The sequence below is a fragment of the Thalia democratica genome, chromosome 4 (assembly GCF_965202585.1).
Source record: "Thalia democratica chromosome 4, ktThaDemo2.hap1.1, whole genome shotgun sequence".
Taxonomy (NCBI): Eukaryota; Metazoa; Chordata; class Thaliacea; order Salpida; family Salpidae; genus Thalia; species Thalia democratica.
In genome coordinates this window covers 70,260,269-70,287,363 of record NC_139168.1, presented here as the reverse complement: position 1 = coordinate 70,287,363, position 27,095 = coordinate 70,260,269, and the positions used below count along the sequence as shown (strand labels likewise).

Here is a 27,095-nt window from a genome sequence, read left to right as displayed (position 1 = left end):
AAATAAATTTAAATGTAATATGAGATCCTTGCCTCTTTTTGTACGAGCATTTGAAAGCTGCAGCCAAAATGAAACTCCTGAAAGAAAGGAAAAAAAGTGAGTCTTTTAATTTATTTATTTTATAGTTCAATAGTTATTTATGTTATTATAAAGAAATTGCCTTTTTTATATTTATTTAAGTATTTTTTTTTAGGGAAAAAAGGTTAAATATATTTAACAACTATTATACATGCAGAAAAATATATCCTTTATATAACATATGATTTGTTGTAAACATATTTTTTCAAATATGTTAGTGTGAAAAAATGCTACTGTGATTTTTTTTATTTTTTTTTCATTTTCTTATTTATAAAAAATAGTAAAATAAGTAAAAAATATACACTACAAGAAATCTCCTTTTTTAAAATGTATAAAATAAGACTTATAATACACATATAGAACAACTTTTTTAAACAGGTACAAATATGGGATGCTGGTTCTCACATTTTTCAGCTACATGTCCTATCACCTTAGCAGAAAACCTCTCAGCATTGTAAAAGTTTGTGTTTGATAATTTGATTTTTCAAATATTTTATTGTTGAGTTTGAAATACACTTTTTTATTAATGCAAATGTTGTCAAAGTGGCATAAGGGGGTCTGGCATTTTTTTTACTAAAAATAACATTGGATCATATATTAAAGTATGAAGTACAAACTACAAGCCAGTTTTTATAGAATTAAAACATTTTTTTAACTTTTGAGATATTATAATTTTTATAAAAAGTTTCCAATACAAACATATGGACCGCAAATTTTTTTAAGGTCAATTTTCTCAAAAATTTAAAAAATTGCTAAAAATCTATCTTCTTCATTTTTTGAGCTAGAGACCTCATGCTTTTAGTAAACATTCCTTTTATAGTTTATAAGACTTTGATTGTTGGAGTTTTTAAATTACAAAAAAATAAATGTTCAGATTAAAAAAACAAAAAAATGGGTGGTTGTTTTTTAATATAAGTATTGTTTTTCGAAGTTAAAAAAAATATTGCATTCAATCTTTTTAGATTTTAATAATACATTTTCTGTAAAAATTTGAAGAAGATTGCTTAAAAAATGAAGGAGGAGATATATTTTTAATAGAATGGTCTTTTTTTTTGCGTTTTTAGTTGCCTTCTATTACAAACCTATTGAGGTCACCGACTTTGATGGCTCATATCTCAAAAGTTACTTTTATATTTTTCAAGCCGTTAAAAATGTCTGATAGCTCACTTAAAACTCTATAAAATAAGATTAATTTGTAAAAATCAAGGTGGGCGCCCTATGCTTTATTGTTTTTGTACTATATTTTTTATACTTAAGTTTAAAACTAGGTGTTTAAACATTTTACTTTATGAAAGTTAAATATTTTATAAATTTGTTTTTATAGAAATTGATATATAATTTGATATTGTTCTATATTTTTGAAAAAGTTTTCGAAACCAGAGTAAATTATTTACCAGTTAGTTTAATAAAATGAACAGATGTATTTGATTTAGTTTATTTTAGGAAAACATCATGATATTTTCAAACATTTTGAACAACGTATTTTTTGATAAACAGTAAAGAGTTATAAGATGTTTTCCCCTTTTTTATAAAGAAAAAAAATCAATAATAATATAGATTGTGTTAATTGTTTGATATTTTTCTACCATGCAATTATATGTGCATTTAAACTAACAGCTTATTATAACTTTTAAAAGTATAAGCTTATTAAAAATTATAGTTTATTAAAATTGTTTTGTTGTTTACTTCGTAGTATCAAGGTTGCCACTTTACCTGGAATCCTGGAAAAACCTGGAATTTGATAATTTAGGCAAAAAAAACCTGGAATTTAAGAAATTTTGAAAAAAAAAAACCTGGAAAAACCTAGAATTTTGAACAAAAAACCTGGAATTTTTAAGAATTTTAACATTTTCAATACTAAAAATTTCGTTTGACTCAAAAAATTATCATATAGATAAAAAAAATTTGTCATAACCAATATATTTTTTTTATTAAACAACAGATTTAAAGTAGCTTAACAGTATCTTTTTAATCTTTTTATACTATTTAACACAGTTCCATACCTTAAATTTTACTTTAAACTAAAAATAGACCAAAAATGTGTACTTTTAAAAACCTGAAAAAAATTTGAAAAACCTGGAAAAAATTTTGAAAAAATGAGTGGCAACCCTGTAGTATAGTTTTTACATTTTTTTGTTGAAGTTTGGTTTGTAAAATTTCAGTAAAATATTTTAAGAAATATCTTCAAAAAGCTTTAAATATAAGTAGATTTATTTTAAATTTATGTTTTCAGTAATTAAAAGTATTAAGTTTAAAAAAATCCATGACAGTTTAAGTTTTAGAAAAAGTGTTTTTACATATATATTTAATTTATATGAACTAAATATCTTTAACAAAAATTTCCTTTTATTTTACCTGTTTTATCTATTTTATGCTGATATTTTTAGGGTGAACTGCACCACAACTGTACAAATATAAAAGAACATCACAATTCAACAACGTGGTGTGATTTTGCACCTTTTGGTAAGCTGCTGATTTATATTTATTAAAAACATTACAATTACTTTGTGTTTAAATAATTATTTTACTAATTAATCTAACATATTTTCACAATTCAACTACTTGGTGTGATTTTGCTTCTTTGGGTTGGTTATTGATTATATAATAACTAAGTTATAATTCGTGTTAGTTGTTTATATTTTTATCAAAACAGTTAAACACCATTACTATTAATTCAAAATCAATGTTATTAGTTACCATTATATAGTGATTTTAATATAATTCAAATTAAAACTAAATTGTTTTCGAAAACAATGTTTCGCTCAAAAAAAGAGATCATCAGTTAATAACAAAGTCTAAAATAAAGTATGGTAAACATGACATTATGATATTAAAATATTTGATAACTTTTTTTTATCAACATAATTAAATACCATATGTGTTGATTTAAAATCAGCTTAATTAAATAATCATGCATTTACAACTAATTATAATTGTAATGTCTTACAACTGTACTTTTATACATGCAAATATAGTTTTTTTTTTAACTATCTTTGTTCACTTTTGTAATGTTAACATGTTCAAAACTTAACATTTACAAAAAAATGTGAAGAGCAAAGAATAATTGTTTGTTTGTTTTTGTATAAGAACTATTTTTAAGCTAAAGTTTTGAATAGATACTATATATTTTTGTTAGTCTGTATAAAAGTACAATTTTAACTTCAGTTTTGATCTTGTATAAAAAAGCTTATCAACTTTTTATACTAAATACTTCAAAATAAAACAACAACATTACATAATTGTGATAATATTATTATTAAGTTCTATGTTTTCAATTAGTTTATTTTTAACAGATCAGCCAGATTACAAAAGTTTGTTTGGGGAATTGGATTATGCATTCTTATTTTCATATGCCATTGGAATGTTTATCAGGTTAGAATCAGGTTTTTATAATTATATTTTGTTGTCACAGTGGTAAGGCACCAAAATAATTCAAATTTTTGTTTCCATTATATTGTTCTTCATATTTTTGTGTTTTCTTCTCATTATATCCTATAATTTTATCAATAAAGTAACATAATATTGATAATTCAAATAGTTTGTATTTTAAATCATATTATATTTCAGCAGTTGAATGGTAGCACGAAATAATAATGTTAGTATTGTTTTTTTATAATTTTATTCTGAAACAGTGGCATGGTAGCAGAGAGAGTACCGCTTAGGTACTTTTTGTCATCAGGAATGATTTTGAGTGGAATTTTCACCGCAATGTTCGGACTGGGCTTCTTTGCAAATATACATGCATTCTACTATTACATTATTGCACAGGTTTGTTAAATAAATAAAAATGTTCACTAAATTAATTATATATTAACTAATTTTGCAAATATACATGCATTCTACTATTACATTATTGCACAGGTTTGCTAGAATTAAAATAAGTATACATTAAATTAATTTTTATATTTTAATTTTTGCAAATCTACATGCCCTTACTTCTATATAATAGCACAGGTTTGTAAAAATAAAACCAAAAGCAAATTAGTTTTACTTTGAAAAGTTGGGCTTTAAAGTGACATTAGTGCAGTCTGATTGTACATATGCAGCCAAAGGAAATTTAAATGAAGTTTTCAATGTTAATAAAGTATTATCATATAATTAAAAAAAAAGTTTTTAAAAAGAAACATTGCCCAAGTTTAAATTAAATTATTACAAAAAAAAAATGTTTTTTAATGTTAGTGTTCATTGTTTTAGTTAAGTGTAAAACAGTTAATCATAGTAATGCATTTAATGCTCCATTAGTCATACTAAGCTTAAACAAAAAAATGTGAAATAACAATTTTTTTTTTGAATTTTGTTTGCTTTTACTGATTATTTTCTGTTTTTTTTTTATTGTTCTCAAAAAAATATGTTGAAAAAAATTTATTTAATACATACTCTTAAATAAATTGTTTGAGTTGAACAGAATTTTTATTCAGTCCTAAACTATTAAAAATAAACTAAGTAACTAAGTTGTAATATTTTACTGTTTGTTTTATACTTTGTGTTACTTGTAAAGTTATAAAGTCGTAAGTTAGCAATTTAAAGTTTTGTTGCTGTGTTGTATTAAGCTAAAATTCAATATTAATCACTTAAGCATAAACAACTTTTAAGTTATTCTAATATCCAATACGTATGTTTTGTTCAATTTTGTTTACACTTACTGCTTGTTTTAACTTGATTATACTACACAAGATTTATATAAACATTCTTAAATCAGTCCAGGACACAGTCAATTTTTATTTGTGATTTTTGTTATGCATCAATAATTAAAAAATCAAAAGATAGTTTTGAAAAATCTACAAATTTTTGGATATTACAAAAGGTTGAAACATTTTTAAATTGTACTACGAAAGATATAAAGTCTATAATTGTCATATTTAAATTTTAAATCAAAATAAAAATTAAATTTTATTTGTTTTGTAGAAGCAGCTTTTAAACTTGAAAATTACGTCACTAGCCTTATGTTGCCCACCCTTATCTTAAATTAACAATTCTAAATATTATTAAAACATATTTGTTTGCTTAAAACACATTTATTTATTGTTTGCTTAGATATCAGTGCGTTTTTCTTGACGTTTGTTCTTTAAGTTTTTCTCCTAAATTTGTATTTAGTTAACATATGTAGAAAATAAAAAAGAATATAATGCTGTTGTAAGTAGAAAAGGTAAAAAAATGTAAACATACCAAATGTCTTATCAAAGAGATACTTATATGATAACAACCATATTATCTTGGAACTAAAAATGTATTAGAATTTATATTTAATACACTGACATTTTAATTGAATGTATTTTACTTACGTTTCTTATCAGTTGACAAAATCATATAAATTTTTGACAGCTGTTTCCATAAGAAGCAATTATTGATTTTGTTTGAAACTTTTATTAAATGTACAGGTGTATGTTTGAAAACAGTTAGAAAATTTTTGTATATTTTGCGAAATTAATGGATTAATTGTGTTATTAAAAATTTATGTGGTTTATTATTAAACAATCCTACATACTATGTTTCCATAAGAGGTAAATATCAATTATTAAACAAAAATTTGAAATCAGTAAAACTAATAAATATTCAAAAAAAGTTAGTAAACAGATAATATAAAGTGTGTTTTACTATTTTTGCAGTATAATTGGATTAATTATCTAGTTAGTCTGTTTAATATTTAAAATATTAAAAATTAAGATAGTTTTGTCATGGTTTTTTCTCAAACTATTTTTAGCTATTAAAGAACTTGGGCCTGAAGCTGAGATTTTTTTGTAATTGAATAATTTCAAATTTATATGAATAATAATAAAATTAATTTTTATGATGAAAAATCTGTAAAAATAATATTCAAACAACATAGTTACTGTAAATTATAATAGAGTTGTAACATTTTTATATATAACATTGAAAATGAAAAAGTTTTATGAGTTTAATCTTATAAATTATTAAATATTATAAAAACTTTAAGGGTGCAAAACTTTTAAAGTTATCAATAAATAAGTGTAGCATATTTACTTTATTAAAACTATGTCGTCTTCTTTAATCACCAGCTTTTGATCTAATTGAACTTTAAATCAACAAATTGATCCATAAACTATGTATGTACTTAAATTGATCCTGGTCAAATTAATTGAAGCAAATCGTTTTGTAATGTATTTTTAAGCTGAAGCTTTTTCAAAGTAAAGTGTAACTGATGTAGATTGTTCTGAACAAAATAAACTTGTAAGTACTATATGTAAATTGTTTCAATACTCATATTATAGCAGTTTCTAAAACTAGTTAGTAAGCAAAACTAGGTCTTTTTTTTTACGCATAACTATATATTGAAAAAATTTACGATTGTACCAATAAAAACAAAATAAAAACTTTACTATAACATATGGGTTTTATAGTTTTTAGTTTTACAAAATCTAATTTATATTTATTATTAACTTAAAAAACAACTTATCAAATCAGGTACTGAACGGATTCGCACAAACTACTGGATGGCCAGGAGTTGTGACATGTGTTGGAAATTGGTTCGGAAAATCTAAGTTTGTTTTTTGTTTATATGTATATATATTTTTTAATTAGTATATAAACTAGGAGTGATTCCCATGAAAATCTAAATTTGTTTTTATTTTAGTTTGGTTTCACTCAAAAACTATATTTGATATAAACTAGAAGCGTATTTTTGTGTTGGTAGCTGGTTTGAAAAATCAAATTGTGTTTTTATTAATTTAATTTATGTAAATTTAAAGTTGTAATTTATATTAGTACTTGATTATGATATTTAAAGTTTTCTTTTAAAATATAAAATCAGTTATTTTCTAGTATTTACATAAACAAATAAAGTTTATTCATTTTATTTATTTATTTATTATAACTTACTAAATGAGAAATTATTACTTGTGCGGAAATCGGTTGGGAGACTCAAGTTTATATATTTGAAATTAAAAAAAGTAACTCATTGAATGTTTTAAAACTGTTTGTTTAATTGAAAAAGTGGCAAAACAATTAGCGCGTGCAACTCAAGTGTTTTTTTTCAAATCATCATATGGTTAGTTTGATTTACGTACGCAATGTTGATAGCAGTTATAACTTTTGCTCCGTGAATACAAACAGTTTGTAAAATATTGTTAAAGTTGTGTTGTATTTTTGCAATTGAAACATAAGTTTATTTTTCGGTCAGTATAAATTAACTTAAAATCCTTGCAGTGTTTGGTTGAAATTTAAGGTTTAACTAAAACTTATTCACGTTTTTTTACCTTTTGAAGTAAAATTTTTTTTGAATTAGTATTTGTCAGTATCTATGTATTTTCTACAGTTTAAAATTTTCTAACATTTATAAATTGTTTAACATAAAACTGTGAAATTAGTTTTTTGTACTTTGAAGAGATCTATTTGATGACAGTTAAACAACAAGTTGTTAACGAAAATCTTAAGTATAAAAAAAATTCCACACTTTAGGAACAAATAATCATAACAGTTAACTAATATTATGTATGCCGATGGAATTTATTTAAAATAAACTTTAAATAGTTCAAAAATAAATAGAAAAATTAATATAATTAAACTTCATACAACAGACGAGACTCATAATGGTAGCATTGATAATTCACACCTCGTTAATTTATATTTTGGTAAAACTTATCTAAGATTAAAAATCACTATTATTGCATTTTGTTTTTCCATGGATAAGTCTTGATTATGGGAGTATAAAAAATCTAACTTCAACAATATAATACTTGACAGAAAATTAATATATTTTTCCAACTGACGAGGCCTTATTACGGGAGTACGGAACAGTCACACTTTAATAAATTAAAGTTTGATAAAAGAATTAAGATCTAAAACCTTATTTGTTACATTTTGCTTGTATAAAATCCAACTCAAACAATTTGAAATCATTTAAAAAATAGATCTCAAATTGTAAACTATTATTTTTCCAACAGACGAGGTCTCATTATGGGTGTATGGAACAGTCACACTTCGATCGGCAACATTTTGGGTTCGGTCATCGCCAGTTTGTTTGTGACGTCAGAATGGGGTCTTTCTTTCGTCATACCGGGTGCGATTATCGCGGTGATGGGAGTGATTGTTTTCCTAACATTAGTTGAAAGTAAGTAATACATATTCTTTTGTGTAAATGTATTTTTTTACCTTGTAATTAATTGATGATAGTCATAATGTTCCTCACATTAGTTCTGAGTTTCAATTCTTGATTTTATGTAGTTTTTATCAATTTTGTAAGTTTTCTTATATTTTTTCTAATCAAGAATTGCCACCATAAAACTTTCTTTGAATTGTCTTAAGTTGTGCACAATGTTTTTCTGTAAAAAAAAACAGCCAAAAACTCAAAGATCGGAAAAGAATACAAAGAAGTCTGTCAGATTTGCTTATTTGCTGAGTCAGCAACTTTTTTTAAACTTATAACTAATTGATGGGAGTCGTAGTGTTCCCCACATTAGTTTGAAGTAATTTTTACAAATATATATTTTAAGTAGAAAAAACAAGGAACGTTTTGCTGAGAGCGTCTTTTTAAGTTAAGTAAACAAAAGTTAAAATTGTTTGAAAATGTACGAAAAACAGATTGCACAAAAAAAATGTTGATATTGAAATTCGAAGTGACGTAACATAATTCTTTTAACAGTAAAGTTTTTGCATGTTTTATGTTTTGAAATTAGAAGTGTTTATCTAAGTAACGAAAAAAAATGACACCAACTATTTAAAAGTCTCAACATCTGTGACTAGTAATTTATCATTCTATTATGTACAGCTACTTGCAAAATGTATAATTTTAAACAAGCTGCCTAAATTTGTAACAAATATTTTTCAATCTAAGAAGTTTCAACTTTAACTGATTGCTTGTTAAAGCTGTTTTCACCACATATTTAACTTTATGTAAGTCATATAAGCAACAGTAAACTAATACTACAAAACAAAAACAAGTACGAAAAGTATAAATTCCATTTTAAATTAATTGAGTTCTAGTAAGAATTAATGCATACATATTAAATTACACCTACGTAATTAGTATTTGTGATAGAGGTAAGAAAGTTTCACCAAATAAATTTTCTTAATTTTACTGTTCAAACCCTATTGTATAATAACATACTTAGATGTATCGAAATTGAATACTAATAGTACAATATATAATTTCTACAATGCAATTAAAAAGACTTAAACAAATATTTATTAATATGTATAAGTTGTCAATACGAACAAACTTTGAAACAAAATATAGAAAACTTTTTATTTCTTGCTGTTAGGATATCTCAGTTACTTCCAGCATTAGAAAGTACTTAATAATATTTTTATGTTGTCGTGCAAAATAAATATATACAAGCAAGAAATGTAAATATCCTAAAATCAAAGAGTATCAATTTTCTTAGTTTGGCAAAAGCATAAAACTCGTTCCAATTACTTTTAATTTACTAAAAGATTTTACACAAACCTATATGACTAGAAAAACTTTGTCTACCAAAAAAGCTTCGTATTTTTTTTTTCTGTGAGTTTAAATACTATTTTTTATAAACTTACTAATAAATTTTAAATTTAACACATACAAAGTTTTACAGTTTTAAATACATTTAAATAAAGATTAGTCAACTTAATAAACTAAGGTATAAAAACTTATATTTGTTGTTATAATAAAGTGATTTTTTCTATTACTTTGTTTATCTTATGATCATATGATAAGAGTTGTAGTGTTTCATCCTGGTTTAAAGCAAGAAGCTTGATATTTCTTTCAGTAATTAAAAAATATGATGTTTCTTTAACTTGGGAATATAACGAACGTTATTTTAAGTTAAAACGAAGGAAATTGCATGAATTAAAAATTGTACAAAAAAAATGCACGAAAATAAAAGTTGATTATCGAATTCTAAGTGACGTAACTTGATTTTTAATAACAGTAAAATTTTTACCTGATTTTATAAATCCCAATTGGGATCAAATCTTCAAATACATTATCAAGCTTGCTACCTGATTCTTATTTAAAGTTTACAATCCTTTGTGAACAATAACTAATTCATAACTTAACAGCAATTAATAAATGCATATAAGTTGCAAAACCAAATAATACTCATGTACAATAAATTCAAATAAACTCGTTATCACATAATATCAGTACAAATACGAATATATGTACTTCCTTTTACATATTTATTAAGTTTTTTTACAAACTATTGCATAAAATTTATAAGTTAAAAATACTGGTCCAATATATAAAAAATGCTTTATAGTAATAAACTGAGTACTAAAGTTTAAACAAGTTTTACTATATAAATTTACATGCAACTAAGAAAAGTGACTGCCCTGAACTTCAAAGACACAATCATTTTAGTTTATTTTGGCGTTAGCCGAAAACTCGCCTCAATCACATTTTATACACAAAATTTAAAAGTTAGGTTATGAAATTTGAAAAATTTTGTCTGCCAGACAATCCTTCTTAGATCTGTTTATTTTTTTTTTCGGAATATAACTTAGACTTTGTATGTTTCTTTTGCGAAGTAAAGTAATACTTTATTTTTGTAAACTTTTTACACCATAAATTTTAAAGTGTAATAGTTTTTAAAGCATTTTGATACCGACTAGTCAAATTAATTGAAATAAAGTAATACAGACTTTTAAAAGTACAAGTTGTTTTTATTGCATTTTTTTTTGTACTTTGTTGTCTAATACTGTGTACTTTAAAATGGTTCGATAAAAAGAACATTTAATGTTGTTAAATTATTACCTGGTAGTTTAGTTTCAAACGTTTTACTTATAATGACTTTGTGACACGTTCAAAATCCACACGCGATTGGAATCAACCCAGTCAAATTCGAGAACCGCTTACCGATCGAGGGTAAGGGTTAGGGGTAACATTAATAGTAAAAAAAAATGCAAAAAAATGTAAAATAATATAACAAATAAAGAACGAAAAAAAATTGGAGGATTTTGATCGGGTCGATTTCGAACGCGGGTGGATTTTGATATTATACCAATGACTTTATACCTTCAAAAGATTGTCCTAAGGTTAAGGTGAAACTGCTCGTAAAAAACTGTTTTTATATACAAATTCCTTTATTATTAGTTTTTATTAAATATAGTAGCGTAAAAAGCAATTTAACTTTTTGAGTGTTTTAAAAATTTTTAATTCTAAAGTAAATTAATTAGTTTATTGAAGTTTTGAATAATATAATATAAGAAGTAACATTACAGAAAAACGTTATTTTGTTTGTAAGACACTTTTTGTGATATATTTACAAGAAACATTTTTACTTTGTGGCGTCTTATTGAGTTAAAGCGAAGTAAGTTAGATTATTTAAATTTGTACAAAAAAATTATTGAACAAAATAAGATGATTTTTAAATTACTGGTGACGTAACATAATTATTATAAACTATAATTTTTTTTTGCATAGTTTTTTATTATTGATAAAAGTATTTACAACCAAAATTTCATTGTGTTTATTGTATATATAATTTCAAAGTCACTCTTTGTGACTGATCATATTTTAGATGAACTTGGATTTTGCTAGTTGTTACAAAATTAAGTTCAAACTGTCTTATACTTTAAATGCTACCGAGATCGAACCACAAAAAATTTTTTTACACTTAATTTTAAAAAATCAACTTGTAAAGTTAACAAGAAAAAAATTGTTTTATTTAAAACTTTAATAGTCTCAACAGCAAAATTTCTAAAGTATAACCATGCAAATGTTTTTAAACTTGTTCGTATAAAACAATAAGGTTATCATAATTTATAACCTTACATTTTTATTATAATACAATTGTTAATCATAAATGTTAACAAGCGTATGCCTTAAACTTGTTTCCAAAGTACATCTAGATTTTATTTTTTAATTACTTGTACTTTTATTTGTTTAATCTCGTTACGCTGAAAAACAGATACAAAAAAAACAAATACAGACTTACATGTGAATAAAAAGGTTACTATAGCCGAATTGTATATGTTATGCCTTAATAGAAAACATATTGAAAACCATACCCATTTTACTAAACACACTGTTCAACAGGTCACAAATTGAACAATCTTAATTTTTATTATAATATAGTTTTTCACATAACATTAAAAACAAGAAAAATTTTCAAATGTATTTATTAAAAAGCACAAATACACTATTCTACAGGTTCACCAGATTTGGGACTTCAAACAGCGTTAATACGTGCTTTAAATACTTTTTTAAACCACTTTTTTTTTTAAGTTTTCATTATTCAAATCACTCCAAAGACTTGTTCTGTACATAAATAATCTTTGTATATATTACATGATCTAAAAATCAACAAAAAACATCGGCGAAAGTCAGCAGTGCCAAAGCCTGGACTTTCGTTTGCCGTGAGACAAGCTCAAGTTTAACAATAGGGTTGATCACGCCAATTCGATCATCAGACCACAAGTTTCGGTAGACTGAGACCGGTTTCGTCCTTATTAGGACTCATGAGTCCTAATAAGGACGAAACCGGTCTCAGTCTACCGAAACTTGTGGTCTGATGATCGAATTGGCGTGATCAACCCTATTGTTATGATCTAAAAATTTTACAAAACTTTTTTTTTTCAAACAGGTCCATCAGACTTGGGAATTCAAACGCAATCAACATCGGTGGTCAACTGCAACTACCAACCCCTGCCAAACGAGGTAGCCATTCGTTTAAATACAACAAATTCAACTCGAACAGAACATACCCAAGTACCCATTAGTAATGTGAGATATATATAGGGGCATGTATTTATAGTGGTGCACATATTGCTTTTCAGTTCACTTTTTAAAGTTTTAATGCTGAGATAAGTGTGCCTTCAAGCTTTGAAAGATTTGTTCATTATACATGTTTGTCCTTTGTAGCTAGTGTTGTGTAGCTAGATCAACAAAAGGTGCCCATTAGTAATATCTTTATGATATATGTAGGCATGTATAGTGGTGTACAATATGCTTTTCAGTTCATATATATAATATATATTCAAAATATAAGCTTTTCTTTTAAGTTGCTTGCAGTTTAGTGTATGAATTGTCCCTGTAAAGATTGAAGAAAAGTCTGTTAGCTTAGTGATTAGTAAGATAGAGTTTGTTATGAGTACAAAAAATCTTATTACAAATTCAACTCAATCAAAACAAAATCATTAGTATTGTTAAGTGGGTATAAGAATGCGAAAATTATAGAGGTGCAGCTTATGGCTCTTTACCTTTTCTTAAATTTCTTAGTACCTTAGGTCAATTGATGTAAATCAGGTCAGGTTTTGTTTAATTAAGCTGAGTTTTTTTACATCTAGAAATTGCAACCCTGAGTAATGCAGAATACGATAAGCAAGGTATACTCTATAAGTACGTTAGTTAACATAACTAAAGTTTTATCTTTTTTTGTCCTTACATAGTTTTGTTTGGAGTAAGAGCTAGGTTTTAGATTTTATTTCTAAAAAATCTAAGTAATATTTGTGAATTTTATGCCATTTTTAGCAAATTGTGCTCAAAACAGATTAAAACTGTAAGAAGATTAGAGTAAATAGTTTGACACTTGTTAAATTTCAGCTTGCAGCTTTAATTGGCTTTTCAAATTTTGCTTTCTAAACACTTTTAAAAGTTGTAATGTGTTCTAAATAATGTTTAAAAATTTTTTTCACAAGTATTAATTTAAAGTGAAATTCATAGTTAAATTAACTAGTTTTTTGAAATTAATATAATAATTTTTATATTAATTTTTAGCTTTATTAGATTTACAATAGTTTTCAAAGTTTTGAAGCTTAAAACTAAATTTCAAAGAAAACTATAATTTATCATAAGAACTGTTTAATGCAAAATTTTTGTTTTCAACTAGTAAGTAGTAGTGACAGTATACAACTCTTCAGGCGTAGATTAAACTTTAAATCAGCTTTAAGTTTTTCATCCATCGAACCGCGTTAGACCACTGAATAAACTAGCTTCAAGCTTAATTTTACAGCCTTTGGTGCTTGAACTTAGATATTTTATTTTGTTTCAGCGCTAACAACTTAAACTTAACTGATCTTATAAAGTATAAACACACAATATTTTACTTATAAGAGAATACTCATATGGTTATATAAGTTTAAAGGAATATATAATACATAATGTGTTTAAGTAATACATGCAATTGAAGATTTAATGAAAGTACATGTTATCTTTTAAAATTAAAGTGTTTTAAGCGTTGCTAGTCGTTACATTTACAAAAAATTAAAATTATTCACAGCCAAGAAGGGTTCCAATAAGAAGTTTGACTTTTAATCAGGTTCATATTGAAACTAACCAAATATATTCAATTTTACTTAAATAATTTATAACTATAATACAAAATATGACTAATTTTTTTTATTTCATAGTGAGTCTAATAAGTATAGAAACTTAAATATAAATATTTAAGTTTTTTTTCATTACAAAAAAGTTTTTGTAGTTGTGAAACTTTTAAGAATTTATCAAAGTGTTGTTAACTTGTTTTAAAAAATTTACAGTATTTATTTTAGAGTGAAAACTATAAGTTGTGTGTGAGCATGTAAACGTACTTATGATTTATTAATGTGTGAAAGTATTAACACCCTAGTGTTGGCTTTTATATCTATAGATCATTTAGAAAAAAATTGTATATTATTTTGCTTTTATAAGTAAAGCATAAGCTAATGTTTTACAATATGATAGTATGTGTTATGTGAAACTATTTCACTTGTATAAAATACTAAAGATGTGAAAAAAAAAATCGGTTTTTTAAACAGTTATTGCATTTTATTTTATTTCTTTACAATATCAAACTGATTCAGTAACCTAGTTTTAAATATTTTAAAATAGTTGACTTAATTTCTAGCATAGTTAGTATAGCATAATTTTTTTTTTTAATTCACACCAAGTAAAAGTATTAAGTATGTTTTAACAGTCAAAAGGTAATTAAATTGTTTTAGAAAATAAACAAAATTAAAAAAAAAAAGTTATTGATGTTTATTTTCAAACAGTGTCTGTAACATTTGGTAAATAAACTTTCAGTTTTTATTTAAAAGAAAAAATTCTAAGAATTTTATTTAGTAATTTTAAGAAATTCATAATTTTAAAATATTTTAAAAGTTATTGAAGCTTCTAAAATTTTTCTATACATTCAGATATTCAAAAAAATCTAATCTAATAGATGTTTGAATTCAAAACTTGAAATTTTTTAATTAATGATAAAACTTATAATTTTTCATACCAGGAGTGTACTAACATTTAAAAAATTTAAACTCACATTAACTCATTAATTATGACTTAATATAACTTTTAGATTATCAAAAATATTTACGACCACAATTTAAAGAGATTTAAGTTTAAACAAGTAAATAATTATTTATGGTGAAATTATCTTTAGTTAATGTTAAAAATTGTATAGCAATAACCAGTAATTAAAAACATATTTCCATTTTATCAATATTTAAACTGTTATTTTCACATATGAGTATAATTTAATACAATGTATAAAGTTATTAGCATAAAATAGTTTACCCCTACTGATTCAAATAAGTCCACACAAAGACATATTTCAAACTTTGTTTTTTTTTTTAGGAAAAATATTCAAAAAGTCATTATAAAAAATTTAATTAATATAAATACAAAAACCGGAAGTTAATAAATTAGGTCATAATTTCAATCAATTACAAAAACTATTGAATACAATCAATTTTATTTATACAATCTTTGTTAAATTTTGTTTTAAACTTGACACAAATGTATATAATCGTATATGATTGCATAGACTTTTAATATTAGTCAAACTGATAACAAATTAATTAAAAGAGTTTAACTGAACTTAAGTTTAAAAATAAAAGCATTGTAGCGTAGTTTTAAGATTATAAAGTGTTACTCATATCCTCTAAATAAAAATTTAAAGCTTAAAAGGTTAAATAAGAATTTACTTGAAATATATTAAAAATGATGAAAAAAAGTAAAATGAAACCCAAATTAAAAAAAAAGACTTGAAGTGTAGTTAAAAACTTTGTACACACACAAGTTGCAGACTGAAATTAAAATAATAAGTTTTTCTGTTTATTATTTAAGTTTTATAAAACAAACAGGATACTGATGACGAAATGAAGAATCGACCGTTGTTAGAACACAACGATGAAAAAGCCATTTCCCTTTTGAAAGCAGCTACAATACCAGTTAGTTTAATTGTTTGTAAAATATAAAATAAGGTTTCCTTTTTAAAGCAATTATTTGAAGAATTTTTTTAGTTTCAACTATTCCTGTCAGTTTAACATGTTTAAATAATATAATATAGTACTTCCCTCCTAAAATCAATTTTTTTAAATTATTAGAAATAGTTTTGTTTTTAAAACTGCTACTATTCCTGTTAGTTTTAAATAAAGTAAATATATGAAATATTGGCCTATTGAAAGCAGCTACTATACTAATTTGTTATATTTTTTTAAATTAGCAAAATATTTGACTAAGTTTATCTTTTAAAGGCAAATACTATACCTGTAAGTTAAATCTACTTGTTTTACCAATCAATTTAGTTCCCTATTTTCTTGATAATGTTTAAAAATATCGTTAAGTTTTACGTAAACAAAGACGAATTACTATTTCCTTTAAAAGGTGAAGTATACCAGTCAGTTTATTTACTTGTTTTTAAAAAAGTACCTTTTTCCTTTGGGTTACATTTAAGTATTATATTTTTAAAGTTAAGAATTTTTTATGTGTTTTTGAAATTTTGAATAAAGTTTTATTGATTGGCTATATATCAAATTTGTTTACAAAGGCTCTCAAAAAAATCTTTTTTAAATTTACTATCTGAGGTAACTTATTAATCATTTTTCAATTTTGAAAACTTCAAGTTATCGTTCATAACTTTTTATTTTTGAGTTGCTGTTACGTTTCGTTTTGAGAGAAAAACTTTATTGTATTTAATAAACTTTACATTAAGTATAAAGAAAAACTTTGTTGTATGTAACAAAATGTTATCATTGCTACAGTTAGCTGATTTAAAGATGAAATAGTTTAGAAAACCAAACTAAAAAACATTTATTTAATGTCGCAAGTAATTCAATTTGTACAAAACGTAAATTTTGACTAATGACACAAAAATATTTGAAAAGTACTAGTTTTTACAAAACTTTGTATTTTATCTTTGATCGTTGTTTTAATCTTCCAACCATGATATTTTTTAATGGTAATAATCAGTAGGTTACTATAAGCTACTACTGAGGTCAAATACGTTATTAACACGAAGATTAATGATTTTTTCAACAATTTACAACCAAGATTAACGTTGTTTAATAAACAAATGTTGGTTAACACAAAAATTTTAGTTTTAAGCAGCTTTAAAAGTATTTTTCACATAAGATTTACTATTTTATTAACAATTTGTATATTGTTTAAATTTTGGTAAGTTAGTATAATAAATTGATAAACTTATAAACACAGAAAATATTGTAAACAAATGTTTATCAAACTAATCAAATCTTAAAGTTGTTTTTTTTATAAGTTCAGTATTTTTTTACAATGTGTGTATTGTTTAACTCCTACTTAAGTTATCATAAATTTTTGGTAAAGTTGCAAAAGGTTATCTTTAAATTTTGCTAACATTAAGAAGTTATTATGATGTAACGCAAAATTATCTTTTTTATCTTTAGCTTTATCAGTGCTAAACTTCAAATTATTTTTAAGTTCACTTTTATTCTAAAAGAAAGTTATTCATAAATAAAAATATTTTTTAAGTAACGAATCTGAGTTCAAAAATAACAAGACTTTATTGTAAAAAAAATAATAGAAATATTGTTATGGAGTTTTCTACTTTTAACTCTTATTAGCAAAGTTGTTTATGTATATATTTTTTTTGAATCTAATTTTGAAAACGTTTTCCATAAATTCAAGCAGTAGTAGTAAATAAAGAAATGATTTAATAAAACATTTTTTTTAACTGACAAAAACAACATTTTACTCGATCCACATAATAACAAAACTTTAAAAAATAGCTTTTTAATATTTATTAGTTTACTATTTGACAGAATGCTCTTTCTATCTATTTTAATATTTATTAGTTTATTTATAAAAGGAGTTATGTAATTCTGCTTACGTCTACTTGATTATTTTAACTAATTTACAATAATATTTATACAGGGTGTAATAGAGTTCTCATTTTTATTTAATTTTTTAATTTACAATATTATTTAACAGGGTGTTATAGAGTTCTCATTGTGTTTGTTCTTCGCCAAGCTGGTCAGTTACACATTCTTGTTTTGGTTGCCACTGTTCATACAAGCCCAAGGTGAGCGTGCATATAATATAAATAAATATTAAGTAAATATAAATTTACTTAATAAAGTATAAAAAATAATTGTCACTATTCATACAAGCTCGAAGTTGGTGCTTTCTTATAGAAATTTTAATAATTAATTTAGGTTAATTTACGACTTTAATAAATTCTGTTATAAACTATTCAAGTATTTAAAACAATTTTGTTTTGATGTTAATTTCATCATGTTACGATTTGTTTTAAATGAATAAATTTTAATATAAAATAAAATCGAAATATAATATAACAAACTTGAAATCGTTATTGAAAATGGCTTCCAATATAGTAAATAGTTTGAACGTACTTACTACATTCGAATTTTTAGTATTTTAGATATTATCCATTTTCTTATTCGTTTTGGGTTGGGCTTAATTTGATTTATATAGACACTTATGTTTTGAATACATCAGTTTTGTTCAAAACTAGCGTACATTACCTTATTAGTGTTAAAAAAATTGTATATAATGGTCAAATAGTCTATAAGTTTTATACTTGAGTATAGTTCATATTACTAACTTCAGGAAAAAAAAACTGTTGTTACTTTTTTTTTGATTGAATGACTTATGAATGAATGGGTCTTAATCAATAGCACTGTATTATAAACTGTATGTTAAAAAACAATTGCTCAGTTTTTTAAGACTTTTTATTTAAGTAATACAACTTTTGTTGAGTATATATTAATATATATGTTTTAATTTATATTTTAATAATTGATTGATTATATTTCAAAATTTAAATTTTTATAATAAATTGATCAAAATATTATTTTATGACTTTTTGTTGATAGATAGCATTTTCTTATTTTAAAAGTATGACTGTTTTTTCTAGGCTTTAATATTTAGAATGGTATGTAAGTAAATAAAGTTATTTAGTATAATTTTTTAAATTTTGATATTTGATACGTAATAAGGCTTAGTTTATCGGTAAGTAAATCGGGTTTTTATATAACCACGCTATTGTTTTAGCTAAGATAGTTTCTAGAAAGTTTTGATTTATATCTTGGTGTATCTTAATGTCATTTTTGTTTTCTGTTTAGTTATTTCTGTTAAATTTCAGCGTTTATTAATTTTTTTGGTATTTTTATCTAATGCTTCGATTTGCTTTATTAAACCGTTTCTTATTTTTTCTTATTGCATTTATTTATTAATTGTTTGTTTGTCTACGTTTTCGATAAATATATATACATTCACAATCATTTTGATTTAAATGATTTTTTTTTCAGTTGTAAATAAACATTTCGACTTAAAACAGTTTAATGTAAAACTTAAGTATTTATGTAAATGGTTAATTTTTACATCTTAAAATTTCCGATAAGATCAACATTTATGTTAATTTTTTACCATCGTATGTTCAACTACTACATAATAATACAAAAACACATTGATAGTCTCTAATTATTTTACATAATAGTTGTTTGAAAATATTTTAGCATAAAATACTCTTTAGTTTAATCAAGTTAATTTATTTTACGGTGGTAACAAAACAGTTGTAATTTATATTTAGTTTATGTAATATTATGTATAATTAGAGTATAAAAAAACAAAATTGCATCTTAAACCTTTTAGTATTTTATCTGAAGATAGTTATCTATTTTTACATTTGATAGTTAGGGATTACATTGTAATCTTGATGTTTTTAATATTTTTAAAAAACAGCAAGTATTAACCTATAATTATACTCGATTTAAAAATGACGTTATCTTTAATTATTTGATTGAGTTGTTTGATATTATAGTAAGTAATGTTTCTAATAATAGCTAACATATTTTGATCTGTATATTAACTGTGGTAAATTTAAAAAACATTTTCATTTGAATACTTGATTTATTGTTGAATATTTTAGTTATTGTTCAAATTTGTGTTGAATGTATCTAAACAATTTTCATACTAAGTTAATAAAAATCTTAATACTTTGATTAATGTTTAATATATATATTTAATTATACGTTTTTAATGTTTAAGTTCTAAACAATAAACTGTATATATAGATTTTGAGACATTGATCAAGAATTGATTTTGATAATCTTGTAAGTAATGTTTTTATATAAACTTTTTTTTTGAAACGCGTATCTATTATTAAATAAACCTGTTGGCTTATTCTATAAGCAAACAGGTTAATTTTATTTTTTATCAAATGTTTTTATTCTTCTTTATTTTTGATAGAACATTAAACTTATCTAGCTTTATAAAACTAGCTTAAGTATATAATTAAAATCTATATATTTTGTTTATAAAATAAATTATTTAATTTCAGGCACACGATTTAAACACGATATGTTTTAATTATTATATTTATTTACTTTCAGGCAGTCTCAAGACTGCAGATTGCTGATTACTGTCAACATTATTCGATATTTTTTAAATATTGTTAATGTAACTTTATTTTAGGCAGCTTGAATACAGCTGAAGCGGCTTGTTATCTACATTGTTCGACATACATATTAAATGTTTTTATTATTATTTTCAGGAAGTCTAAACACAGCTGATAGTGGATTGTTGTCAACATTATTCGATATCGGAGGCATAGTTGGAGGCATAGCAGCCGGAGTTATCAGCGATAAAATGGGAGGGAGGAGTTTTACTTGCGGAGTCATGCTTGTAATTGGTGCTGTTATGGTTGGTTGTTTATTTATTAATAATGTTTGTTTAATTAATAAATTGGGAGAAAGGAGTTTTACTTGCGGAGTCATGCTTGTAATTGGTGCTGTTATGGTTGGTATTCATTAATTGATAAAAAAATGTCTTATTTTAGATGAAATTGCTTCTTTAAAAATTCTTTTATGGTTTTTGAAACTAATTTATTATTTTCTGCTCATTAAAAGCTTGAAATATTCTTGTGAATATAGTATACTATATAATACTAAACAAAAAGTTTTAAATGTTGTTTTAAATATAACGTATAGTTTGTTATTAGTTATGTAATTTAACTTGTTCTACTAAGATGATAATGGGATTTTTTTTTTTGTTTCATCTTAGTACTAAGTTTTGCGTATACTTTTTATTTTATTTTACAATATTGACTACTTTATAAAAATAACAGCTTCTTTATACTAAAATTTACACTAAACAGTTATTGATGGCATTGTACATTTGTGAATTTTTTCATTATTATAAATATTGTATTTATTTCTCAAATGGCACTTTACAATGCATACGGATCAACAAGCATTTAACTAAATATGGTGCTTCTTATAATAAATATTAATTACAAATATATTATATTAACTTCACAGATGGCATTATACAACGCATACGGATCTACTAGCATGACACTGAACATTGTTCTTCTCATTATAACCGGTGCTTTTGTTAATGGACCATACGCACTTATCACAACTGCTGTGAGTGCTGATCTCGGTACTCATGAAGGTAAGTTGAGTATTAAAATAAAAATAACATTTGTATGGAATAAATACTTTTTGAGAAAATTTTAACTACATACATAATTATTACCACTGTTGTTAGTTCTTTTCTTGGTACAAATTGAACTTAGTTTGAAATAATATACCGCAAATTTTAAATAATAATAAATAAACTCATGAAGATAAGACGTAATTTAGTAACATTTATAATATTTTTTTGTTAATAATCATTTGTATATTTGTTACTATTAGAGTTAAAGCTGACCTTAAGCGCAATATGATAACTATCTGGTAAATAATAAATATTGTTTAATCTAAAATTAGTGCTCATAAATGTCAGTTAAATAATATTATTCTTCTTAAACGTTCAGTTTTGAAAAGACTTTTTTATTCGAAAACAATCTAAATAAATTGTTTTGCATTTTAGTTTAAAAAAATATGTATTATTTAATTAGCTTATTACAAATGCGTTTAATAAATGTCGTTTTTACTTTACATTTTTTTTTGTACTAAACAAAAATTTAATTTCTTGTTTCATGAAACTTTCCTATTTACATAGATACAACTTACAAACTTAATAAATTTTGTGTTTATACTTGAACAATGTTAGATTTAGTGTTTACTCAATTCTTTGTAGCCTAACTAAAAGTAAATAAACATATAGTATTTGTTTTTATTTGTTTACTCATTTTAAAAAGTAAACAAAACGTTTAATCAGTAATACTGCTGCAAATATACCTAAACAGCTATGCATTTTTGATTTTATACAGTTTGTTTTATCATTAATTTTACTGTATTTTTTTTACTATATATATACTTTTTTATAATTTTTTCCTAAGTAAATAAAACATGTTTCTCTTAAATCAAAAACTTTAAACTTATCTTACACAAAGTTAAATGATATCATATATAAAATGCACAGAAAAATATAGACTTTTATTATTAACTTTTTATAAAAAACATTTACAGTTCTCCAAGGAAATTCAAAGGCCTTGTCAACAGTCACAGCAATTATTGATGGAACCGGCTCTATAGGTAAGTTATTAAAGTCAACTGTGTTTTTTTACAAGGTTTTTTAGCTTTTTTGGAAATTTTATTTAATTCCTGCAATGAAAAAGTTAACATTTAGTTTTATTTTGGCTTTAAAAGCAAAATATATAGTATAGTGTACACTTATAAGCATACTTTATATTGATTAATTTGTTTTTATTGATTTAAAGTTTTGAGTTTGTTTGTTTGCTTTTATCCTTTTTGTTTATTGGAACGTTGATCAAGGACTGTTTTAAAAAGTAAATATTTGGTAAGTATTTAGGTTCACTTAAACTTTGGTGTTTTTTAAATACAAGCTTAAATTTGATCATTTGGTAATGTCCTGGAGTTTCTAAAAACTTTAAGACACATTATTACACAGTACTGTTTTATTCACATTATTTATAAATGTTATCGCAGGAGCTGCAATAGGACCACTACTAACTGGTATAATATCTTCTAGAAGCGATTGGACCAACGTATTTGTTATGTTGATTGCTTCTAATATATTAGCAGTATTGGTAAGTTTTTATTTTCAATCATTATCATTTGTAATGTTGATTGCTTTAAGTATATTAACTGTATTGGTCAGTTTTATTTTTTTTATTTGATGTATGTATAATTTTAAAGTTATTTACTGTAGTTGGTTATTCGAAAATTGAATTTAACATAAGATTGAACTATCTTTTTAATAGAAAAAATAAAACTAATTATATTATTTTGTTATACGACTGGTAGTTTTAACAATAGATTTCAAGTTACTTATATGATTTTAAATGCAAATTCTCACTTTTCTTTACCTAGCTTTTATAAGCTTTCAAACCTGGCATTTAAGATCATTTACTTGGATGACTTCGGACAATACTGAAGTCTTGAAAAGCTTAAGTAAACATATCAAGTGTAAAAAGTATTGTAAAAATTAACTTCTTAGTTATATCTTATACAGTAAATGTATATTTGTTAAGTTGTATAAAAAATAATTCAATATACATCATATTCAAGTATATAACTTAATTTTAAATCAAATTCTATTTTTTAAATGTTTACAAAGCTTCAAAAAAATACTTTTAAAAAAACTTTCAAAACTCATATAAACAAGTATTCTGTAAGTCTATGTTAAAGTGTTTTCTGTTTAAATTTCATATTTGCTACAGCTAACTTATATTTATTTAAGTAATTTCATTTCAGTGTCTGATCAGACTGATGGTGAAAGAAGCGAAATTATTACGTCATAATAACTCAATATTCTGCAGGTGCTGTTCAAATGACGACAGGTAAATAATTTTATATACTTATATTTATATAGTTTTAACAAGTTTGTTAGAGTGGTGTTTTTGAACATTTTATTAAAATTTGGAGTTGGTATGGCTATTTACTGCACTGATATTAACAATTTAATAAGATTATTAAGTTTAATTCAAAGTTAAAAATTAACTAAAAAAATATACTCACTAAAGCTTATAAAGTTACTAAATAAGTTAAATAAGTAACTTTTTTTTTTTAATGTTTAAGCTTTTTAAACAAAATTAATCTTATAAAACTTTATAAAATTGAATTACATCTAGAACCTTATATTTTCATTCAAACTCATCATGATTTTTTTAAATTTTATTTGTCATAATTTTTCCATTTTTTACTTTTAAAGTTGTAGGGATTAATTTTATCACAACGTTAACATTGAGTAAAGTGATTTTTTTATTTCATGTCTTTATCCATTTTAAACCAACCATTTCACAGTTAAAATCATAATTTATTTATAATATTTTTATTCTATTCATTCAAACTGTAGGGAATCTTTAATATCAACAGTTAGACGAAGTTCAAACCGAAAAAGTGAATTTAAAAATAAGGTTTTCAAATTATTTGCACATCATTTTGCATGTTTTTACGTTTTAATTTGTTATTATTTTTATGTTTGGCTGCAATTTATCTGCTAAACTCTTTAAAGAAAATACACATATTTTTTTACACCACTTTAATTTATTGGAATACATATACTTTTAAAAAGTGTTTTGTTTTATTACCTTAAAGTCACATGTTGTTTTTTATTTGTTCAATTGGCTGTAATCAGGCATTTCAATTATTTGTAAAGTGCTTTTTTTATTCTAAAAGTATCAAAGTTATTTGCAATTTTTGGTTATTTATTGTTAATAAATTACCTAAGTTACTATCATTTTAACTTGTGATTTCAAATGATGCCGATACGGATATGCATATGTTCTTAAATTATGTGACTAATTTGTTTTTTCTACATTTGGCTATAAGCTAGCGCTAAGTTTTTCAAAATGCTCAGATTTTTTAATAAGGTGCTTTTTGTATTGATTGAACACACTGCAGTAGATATGCTAGTACAAATTTAATTTTATGTTTTAATTTAGTTTTAACTAGCTTTGTTTCAAGAAAAAAGTTTCTGAAAAAATCTAAACAAAGATTTATAAAATTCAATAAAACTTTTTACTAATTTATCTTATAGTATCAATTTTTTTTGGTTATTTAGGTCTAACAGTAGTCCTTGGAATAGAAATGATCAAGAATACTCTAGGATTAAAATCATGGTTCATTAATCTAGTTGTGTTTAGAGTGTATGTAGTTTATAAGCAGTTAGATGGGTTTATTTAGGTATTAAAACTTTTGATTATATAGAAACATAAGTGTTGAGTTTTCGTTTATTGCTTAAGTTTTGAGTTTGTTAAAACATTTTATAAGTATCACTAGTATATACTTTTTATCTTCTTCTTTTTGTAAGAGTGTTTTCATCATTTAAGTTAAGTTATCAACATTTAATAATACATATAGTTGAGGATGATAAGGATAAGTTTAAATAATGATAAGTTTAAATAATAAGGATAAAAATAAACTGTAGAATTTGTTTAATTCTAGGTTAATTTAAGTTATACTAACATCAAAATTGCAAAAATAAAATTTAATTGAGTTTTATAGCAAGACCAATTGAATAGATTAATGAATCTTTTTAGACCTGTCTTTTGTTAAACCAGCCAGTTTTTTATAACTAGTAAATGCATGAAATTAATAAAATAAATTGTGTTACATATTTAAGTTTACAAAATATGTAATACTAAAGAGTTTTCATAATTTATTTTTTATCAATTTTTTTTTTTTAATACATTTATATTTTATCCACACACGATATAGTGGTATATGATAACATTTCAAGCTGCTTATAAATTTTTTTTTCAAACTCTAAAGTTTGTATGTAATTATAACTTTGAATTAAGTTTTTAGTTGCTAGATATTTTCTTATTTCGTAACAATACTGTTTGTTGTTGCTCTTTTTTTAATTTGTGCTTGTTTCTATAACTTCAATCATAAATCATTACAAAAAAAATTCTACATTAAAAGTCATAAAAAATTTTACAGTACTATATTGATTTGTAAATACTTTAAGTGTTATTATTAAATTAATCTGTTAAGTTATAGAAACGCAATAAGTTAACTTTATTTTTTTATTAATTATAGTTTAGCATGGTATATTTTTAATGCTTATGTTCTTAAACGTTTGTAAACTTTTTATGAGAATGCAAATTAATTACTTTACTTATTTTATTATTTTCAGTTTATATAAATATAACCTAAAACTCTTTTTTGTTTTAATTTAAAACTGATAATTTAAAATTTGTATTTTTTGTCAACTTAATTTCCTAAACTAGGTGTTATTATTACATTACACATGTTATATTCAGTATTAATATTTCTTTTGTAGCATTTAATGACACAAACTAAATATTTTTTCAATCTTAAGTTTTAATTTTTCAATGCCCATAAAGATGAAACACTACTAATTACCAAATATTTTTTTTAATAATTCTTTACATGTTTTAATTTTACTAGATCTCGTTTTTTTTAACAACTCTTACTCTTATTAAATAAAACTTTTGGTATTTAATATAAAAATAAATTTGCAAACAAAACCTCTCAAAAGTGAAATTAATCAAAAAAATTTTTGAGTACTAAATAAAAAAATGATAGTTTACAAGTACAAATAAATATTAACGATTAATAAACTTTCAGTAGCAGATTTGAAAGACTGACAGACCCTGAAGTATGACAATGAAAATAAAAAGTTTGTAGTGAAATATTATTTAAACAAGTTACACATGACATATAAACTTTCATAATAGTTTATTTCAAGTTAAAAGCTTTGTCTTTAAGATTACTCATTTGTTATTAAATCTAGCACGATATTGTTAATAGAATTTCATTAACATTATTTTTTGTTTGATCTTATTAAATTTGAGGTGCAGAAAAGCATTTGATTTTTACAAAAGGAATTTATAAACTAAACTGCTGTTAAATTTGTTTATATTTTGAAATACCTTACTGATTTTAAATAAAGTACTTGATTTAAACTGTGTTTGTTTTCATGTTTCAAAAATATCGAAGAAAATAACATT

General features: G+C 23.5%; 1 protein-coding gene across 6 annotated transcripts; it reads left to right on the top strand.

Moving 5' to 3' along the window:
- On the top strand, positions 1 to 27,095 carry LOC145834910 (glucose-6-phosphate exchanger SLC37A2-like). 6 transcript variants are annotated; one of them, XM_082942443.1, is made up of 17 exons: positions 1 to 96; positions 457 to 538; positions 2,466 to 2,541; positions 3,372 to 3,450; positions 3,711 to 3,846; positions 6,502 to 6,578; positions 7,980 to 8,146; positions 12,597 to 12,670; positions 16,072 to 16,158; positions 18,176 to 18,266; positions 20,760 to 20,908; positions 21,526 to 21,661; positions 22,624 to 22,689; positions 23,104 to 23,204; positions 23,872 to 23,957; positions 24,473 to 24,533; positions 26,713 to 27,095. In XM_082942443.1, exons 1-17 carry the CDS (start codon positions 20 to 22, stop codon positions 26,713 to 26,715), a joined length of 1,548 nt encoding a protein of 515 aa, XP_082798569.1. In that variant the 5' UTR covers positions 1 to 19; the 3' UTR covers positions 26,716 to 27,095. The 6 variants fall into 6 exon arrangements, with proteins under 6 accessions (XP_082798569.1, XP_082798565.1, XP_082798564.1 ...); XM_082942439.1 differs by having other exon boundaries at positions 12,597 to 12,721; XM_082942438.1 differs by lacking the exon at positions 24,473 to 24,533 and adding an exon at positions 25,181 to 25,238 and having other exon boundaries at positions 12,597 to 12,736.